The sequence below is a fragment of the Pristiophorus japonicus genome, chromosome 20, assembly GCF_044704955.1.
Source record: "Pristiophorus japonicus isolate sPriJap1 chromosome 20, sPriJap1.hap1, whole genome shotgun sequence".
In the NCBI taxonomy this organism is placed as follows: Eukaryota; Metazoa; Chordata; class Chondrichthyes; family Pristiophoridae; genus Pristiophorus; species Pristiophorus japonicus.
The window spans coordinates 33,941,436-33,948,889 of record NC_091996.1 but is presented as its reverse complement, the minus strand read 5'-3'; the positions used below and the strand labels follow the sequence as shown (position 1 = coordinate 33,948,889).

Here is a 7,454-nt window from a genome sequence, read left to right as displayed (position 1 = left end):
GTGCACGGAGCAGTGCCGTGCAACAAATTTTTAAGCCGGTTCACGGACTCCCAGGCCGCCTGCAATTTCTGCGGTCTGGAGGAGTCCGTGTTCCATGTTTTTATTGAATGCACAAGGTTGCAGCCCCTGTTCCACTATTTGAAGGGGCTGCTCCTGAAATTCTGGCTGCACTTCAGTCCCACTCTCCTGATCTTTGGGCACCCTGTGCGGAGGGGAGCGGGTAGGTCCGAGGGCCTCCTCGTAGGACTGCTCCTGGGCACGGCCAAGGGTGCCATCAGCCGGTCCAGGCAGCGGGCGGTCGAGGGGGTCGTTCAACCTGACTGCCTGCCTCTCTTCCGCTCTTACATCCGGTCCAGGGTGTCCTTGGAGATGGAGCACGCGGTGTCCACCGGTACGCTCGCGGCCTTCCGCGAGAGGTGGGCACCGGAGGGACTGGAGTGCATCATCACGCCCGGCAACCAAATTTTAATTTGATTTTACGTTTTAAAGTTAATTTGTTTTAATTGCCGGTGCTTTTAGTGTCCCCTTCCCTTTTATAGGGGGCACTGGGGAAAAATTGTGATTTTAGTGCCCAAAAAAAAAAAACCAAAAAAAGAAAAACACAAAAAAAAAAACACAAAAAAGGGGGAAAAAAAATGGGCCTTGTAAATGTCTGGAGTGTCACCCAGGTCGGGTGGCACCGTTTAATGTTTTTATGTTTTCACAGATAAACTCAAAAGAGTTATTGACTGTCCGCTTGTCCAATCACCGGCAGGCACAGTGCATCGACGCGCCGAAATTGACCAATTATGATTGAAGGGGACGGGACCAAGTCAAGTTAGGATGGCGGTTGGTGACATCTTAACTTGACCTTCCGCTGACATTTTGGGCCTCGGGCTAAGTCGTCGGCGAGAGGCCCTGAGCTCGGCGGGGAGGGAGTTGCCGGCCATGGCGGCGAGCGATCTGCCGTCGCTGCAGCAACTGAACGTGCCAGAGGTGAGCGTGTCGTCGGCCGTGCTGAAGGCGGCCGCGCACCACTACGGCTCGCAGTGCGACAGGGCTAACAAGGAGTTCATGCTGTGCCGCTGGGAGGAGAAGGACCCGCGCAAGTGTCTGCAGGAGGGCAGCAAAGTCAACGAGTGCGCGCTGGATTTCTTCAGGTGTGTGTGTGTGTGGTGGTGGTGGTGTGTGTGTGTGTGGGGGTGGGGGGTACGAGGAGCTCGGTGGCCGCTGACTTTGACCATTTCCAAGGCCCACGCTTTGCACTAAAGGCCGCAAGCCATCGGACTGGATTTCAAAATAACAGCCCGGCCCTTGCACATAGACACATAGAAAATAGGTGCAGGAGTAGGTCATTCTGCCCTTCGAGCCTGCACTGCCATTCAATAAGATCATGGCTGATCATTCACCTCAGTACCCCTTTCCGCTTTCTCTCCATACCCCTTGATCCCTTTAGCCGTAAGGGCCACATCCAACTCCCTTTTGAATAGAAAATATGTGCAGGAGTAGGCCATTCGGCCCCTCCAGCCCGCACCGCCATTCAATGAGTTCATGGCTGAACATTCAACTTCAGTACCCCATTCCTGCTTTCTCACCATACCCCTTGATCCCCCTAGTAGTAAGGACCTCATCTAACTCCTTTTTTGAATATATTTAGTGAATTGGCCTCAACAACTTTCTGTGGTAGAGAATTCCACAGGTTCACCACTCTCTGGGTGAAGAAGTTCCTCCGCATCTCGGTCCTAAATGGCTTACCCCTTATCGTTAGACTGTGACCCCTGGTTCTGGACTTCCCCAACATCGGGAACATCAAAGTGACGGGCAAGGGCTGCACCGTTCGTTTCCCCTCAACAGAGCCAAACCGTGCTACCGTCAGTGTTAATAAAAACACAACACGCTGGAAATGCTCAGCAGTTCAGGCAGCATCTGTGCAGAGAGAAACCGTTCATGTTTCAGACCCTCCGTCAGAACCACTACCATCAGTGAGTCGTGTTAAACTGTCAATTTTAGGTGTTGTCACCCCAAAAGTTGGCCTTCAATAGGAAATATGAATAAAAGATGAGGTGTAAATGAAATACTCTTGTCAAGGGATTAAATTCCAACACTAATTAAATGCAGATTTTGCATGTATTTTTCTATACATTTTAAAACTGATCTTTCACTTTTGATTTTAGTTTAAAATCTGAATTTTATTGATACATTTATTTTAAGTGGCATACCTTGTGTCAAAACACTTATGGCAGTTACATGCAACATCTTCATTGCAACAATGATTCAGAGTTTCCTGCATGAAAATCCAGACTGCCAAATGTTTTGATGAAGACCATGTCATAAGTTAATTTTCATTTTTTTTGTATCATAATTTCTTATGTTCCATATCCATGACCCCTCCTCTCCCTCATCTACATGCTGCCCCTCATCAACATCATCCAAAGACATGGTGTTGGGGTCTGCATGTACCCTGATGCCCCCCAGTACCACATCTCTCGATTCCTGTACTTCTGGCTTTGTCAGCCTGTTTGCCTGCCAACTGTCCTGCATCCTGCAATGTCCAATTGTTTTCTGCCCCTCCACAATCTCTTCTCACTCCACTGATTCCATCCCTGTCCTTAACCACTGTCTTTGGCTGAAGCAGACTGTTCACAACTTCAGCGTCCTTTGACCCTGAGCTAAACTTCCTACCTCATCGTCTCCGTAGCAAAAACCCTATCCTTCCACCTTCATAATTATACCTGTTTCTACCCTGCCTCGTCTCATCTGTTGCTCTACCCTCCGTAAACTTGAGCTCATCCAAAACTCTTCTGCCCTGTATCTTAACCTGCACCAAGTCCTGCACACTCATTACCCCTGTGTTTGCTAACCTACATTAGCTCTTGTTTTGCCAATGTCTCAGATTTAAAATTCTTATCCATGTGTTTAAATGCCTCCATGGCCTTGCCCCTCCCTATCTCTGCAAATCCTCCAGCCCTATAATCATAGAAACATAGAAAATAGGTGCAAGAGCAGGCCATTCAGCCCTTCCAGCCTGCACCGCCATTCAACGAGTTCATGGCTGAACATGAAACTTCAGTACCCACTTCCTGCTTTCACGCCATACCCCTTGATCCCCCGAGTAGTAAGGACTTCATCTAACTCCCTTTTGAATATATTTAGTGAATTGGCCTCAACTACTTCCTGTGGTAGAGAATTCCACAGGTTCACCACTCTCTGGGTGAAGAAGTTTCTCCTTATCTCGGTCCTAAATGGCTTACTCCTTATCCTTAGACTGTGACCCCTGGTTCTGGACTTCCCCAACATTGGGAACATTCTTCCTGCATCCAACCTGTCCAAACCCGTCAGAATTTTAAACGTTTCTATGAGGTCCCCTCTCACTCTTCTGAACTCCAGTGAATACAAGCCCAGTTGATTCAGTCTTTCTTGATAGGTCAGTCCCACCATCCCGGGAATCAGTCTGGTGAATCTTCGCTGCACTCCCTCAACAGCAAGTATGTCCTTCCTCAAGTTAGGAGACCAAAACTGTACACAATACTCCAGGTGTGGCCTCACCAAGGCCCTGTACAACTGTAGCAACACCTCCCTGCCCCTGTACTCAAATCCCCTCGCTATGAAGGCCAACATGCCATTTGCTTTCTTAACCGCCTGCTGTACCTGCATGCCAACCTTCAATGACTGATGTACCATGACACCCAGGTCTCGTTGCACCTTCCCTTTTCCTAATCTGTCACCATTCAGATAATAGTCTGTCTCTCTGTTTTTACCACCAAAGTGGATAACCTCACATTTATCCACATTATACTTCATCTGCCACGCATTTGCCCACTCACCTAACCTATCCAAGTCACTCTGTAGCCTCATAGCATCCTCCTCGCAGCTCACACTGCCACCCAACTTAGTGTCATCCGCAAATTTGGAGATACTACATTTAATCCCTTCGTCTAAATCATTAATGTATAATGTAAACAGCTGGGGCCCCAGCACAGAACCCTGCGGTACCCCACTAGTCACTGCCTGCCATTCCGAAAAGTACCCATTTACTCCTACTCTTTGCTTCCTGTCTGACAACCAGTTCTCAATCCACGTCAGCACACTACCCCCAATCCCATGTGCTTTAACTTTGCACATTAATCTCCTGTGTGGGACCTTGTCGAAAGCCTTCTGAAAGTCCAAATATACCACATCAACTGGTACTCCTTTGTCCACTTTATTGGAAACATCCTCAAAAAATTCCAGAAGATTTGTCAAGCATGATCTCCCTTTTACAAATCCATGCTGACTTGGACCTATCATGTCACCATTTTCCAAATGCGCTGCTATGACATCCTTAATAATTGATTCCATCATTTTACCCACTACTGAGGTCAGGCTGACCGGTCTATAATTCCCTGCTTTCTCTCTCCCTCCTTTTTTAAAAAGTGGGGTTACATTGGCTACCCTCCACTCGATAGGAACTGATCCAGAGTCAATGGAATGTTGGAAAATGACTGTCAATGCATCCGCTATTTCCAAGGCCACCTCCTTAAATACTCTGGGATGCAGTCCATCAGGCCCTGGGGATTTATCGGCCTTCAATCCCATCAATTTCCCCAACACAATTTCCCGACTAATAAAGATTTCCCTCAGTTCCTCCTCCTTAATAGACCCTCTGACCACTTTTATATCCGGAAGGTTGTTTGTGTCCTCCTTAGTGAATACTGAACCAAAGTACTTGTTCAATTGGTCTGCCATTTCTTTGTTCCCCGTTATGACTTCCCCTGATTCTGACTGCAGGGGACCTACGTTTGTCTTTACTAACCTCTTTCTCTTTACATACCTATAGAAACTTTTGCAATCCGCCTTAATGTTCCCTGCAAGCTTCTTCTCGTACTCCATTTTCCCTACCCTAATCAAACCCTTTGTCCTCCTCTGCTGAGTTCTAAATTTCTCCCAGTCCCCAGGTTCGCTGCTATTTCTGGCCAATTTGTATGCCACTTCCTTGGCTTTAATACTATCCCTGATTTCCCTAGATAGCCACGGTTGAGCCACCTTCCCTTTTTTATTTTTACGCCAGACAGGAATGTACAATTGTTGTAATTCATCCATGCGTTCTCTAAATGTCTGCCATTGCCCATCCACAGTCAACCCCTTAAGTATCATTAGCCAATCTATCTTAGCCAATTCATGCCTCATACCTTCAAAGTTACCCTTCTTTAAGTTCTGGACCATGGTCTCTGAATTAACTGTTTCATTCTCCATCCTAATGCAGAATTCCACCATATTATGGTCACTCTTCCCCAAGGGGCCTCGCACAATGAGATTGCTAATTAATCCTCTCTCATTACACAACACCCAGTCTAAGATGGCCTCCCCCCTAGTTGGTTCCTCGACATATTGGTCTAGAAAACCATCCCTTATGCATTCCAGGAAATCCTCCTCCACCGTATTGCTTCCAGTTTGGCTAGCCCAATCTATGTGCATATTAAAGTCACCCATTATAACTGCTGCACCTTTATTGCATGCACTCCTAATTTCCTGTTTGATGCCCTCCCCAACATCACTACTACTGTTTGGAGGTCTGTACACAACTCCCACTAACGATTTTTGCCCTTTAGTGTTCTGCAGCTCTACCCATATAGATTCCACATCATCCAAGCTAATGTCTTTCCTAACTATTGCATTAATCTCCTCTTTAACCAGCAATGCTACCCCACCTCCTTTTCCTTTTATTCTATCCTTCCTGAATGTTGAATACCCCTGGATGTTGAGTTCCCAGCCCTGATCATCCTGGAGCCACGTCTCCGTAATCCCAATCACATCATATTTGTTAACATCTATTTGCACAATTAATTCATCCACCTTATTGCGGATACTCCTTGCATTAAGACACAAAGCCTTCAGGCTTGTTTTTTTAACACCCTTTGTCCTTTTAGAATTTTGCTGAACAGTGGCCCTTTTTGTTCTTTGCCTTGGGTTTCTCTGCCCTCCACTTTTCCTCATCTCCTTTCTGTCTTTTGCTTTTGCCTCCTTTTTGTCTCCCTCTGTCTCCCTGTATAGGTTCCCATCCCCCTTCAATATTAGTTTAACTCCTCCCCAACAGCACTAGCAAACACTCCCCCTAGGACATTGGTTCCGGAACTGCCCAGGTGCAGACCGTCCGGTTTGTACTGGTCCCACCTCCCCCAGAACCGGTTCCAATGCCCCAAGAATTTGAATCCCTCCCTGCTGCACCACTGCTCAAGCCATGTATTCATCTGCGCTATCCTGCGATTCCTACTCTGACTAGCACGTGGCACTGGTAGTAATCCCGAGATTACTACTTTTGAGGTCCTACTTTTTAATTTAGCTCCTAGCTCCTTAAATTCTTTTCGTAGGACCTCATCCCTTTTTTTACCGATGTCGTTGGTACCAATGTGCACCACGACAACTGGCTGTTCTCCCTCCCATTTCAGAATGTCCTGCACCCGCTCAATCCTCAGAACTGTTCCTTCAACTCTGGCATCTTGTCCATTCCCCACTATTGATAGTTGTGCATTTACCCATCTCGATCTTAATCTCTGAAATTCCCACCCTAAACCACTCTACTTCTCGAGCTGGCAACAGATTGCAGTGTGTAGAGGATTGTAAAGTTGGGTTGTTACTAATGGGAGGACTGGTTGAGAGTGGAAATCCATTGAATGGATGTTTTCAAGGCAATGTTTGAAAGAAATTTTCAACACAAAAAACTTTAGTGAAAAGGTTTTAGCAAAGGCATAATACTTAGATTGAGAACTTCCGCAGTGTTGAAATTAAATACTCTAATACTTGGTTGTGGCTTTGACAGCACAGGCCCATGCCCTCATTGCATTCAGTTATGTGGAGAGATTGGAGAAGCTGGAATTGTTCTCCTCAGAGCAGGGAAGGTTATTCAAAATTTATGGGGATTTAAAAGAGCAAGTAGGGAGAAGCTGTTGACCAAGGGCAGTTGTACTGAATGGGAATGTTGTTGCTACTCAGCTTATTTCTGTTTCAGCAAGGACTTGACTCTTGGATGCAACTTCAGAAGCCAAATAAATTGGTTTGTGCCAGATTGCATGGAAAGTTAAGATTGCAAGCAGTGAAGGAGATGATGATGATGATGCTTAGCTATGAGCAATGTAATTGAGAGGTGCATTGTTAAAGTCCTGAGTATTTTTCAACATATTGGGCCCAAGTTTCCACAAGAAAAAAAAACGGGCGCCCCTCCAAGCCCGTTTTTCGCGCCTAAAATGGCGCCTAAAAAAATCCTCGGTATTCTCCACCTACTTACAGGTCCTCTGGCCCTCGGCGCAGGCAGCACGAGCTGTAGGGGTGGGCGGAGCCAGGCCCCGGCAACCCCCCCCGCCCCGACCCGAGACCCGCTCCCCCCCCCCGCGCCCCGACCCGAGACCCGCTTTCCCCCGCCCCGAGACCCGACACCCGCTCCCCGCCCCGACACCCGCTGCCAGACCCCGCCCCGACCCGACACCCCGCTCCCCCGCCCA

At 47.3% G+C, this 7,454-nt stretch overlaps 1 protein-coding gene across 1 annotated transcript in view; it reads left to right on the top strand.

Moving 5' to 3' along the window:
- Positions 1–802: 802 nt before the first annotated feature.
- Positions 803–7,454, top strand: part of ndufa8 (NADH:ubiquinone oxidoreductase subunit A8) — a 20,768-nt gene continuing 14,116 nt past the window's right edge. The window contains exon 1 of the mRNA XM_070863400.1: positions 803–1,139. Coding sequence (XP_070719501.1) covers positions 928–1,139 — 212 coding nt within the window. The 5' untranslated portion in view covers positions 803–927. The remainder of the gene's footprint in view (positions 1,140–7,454) is intronic.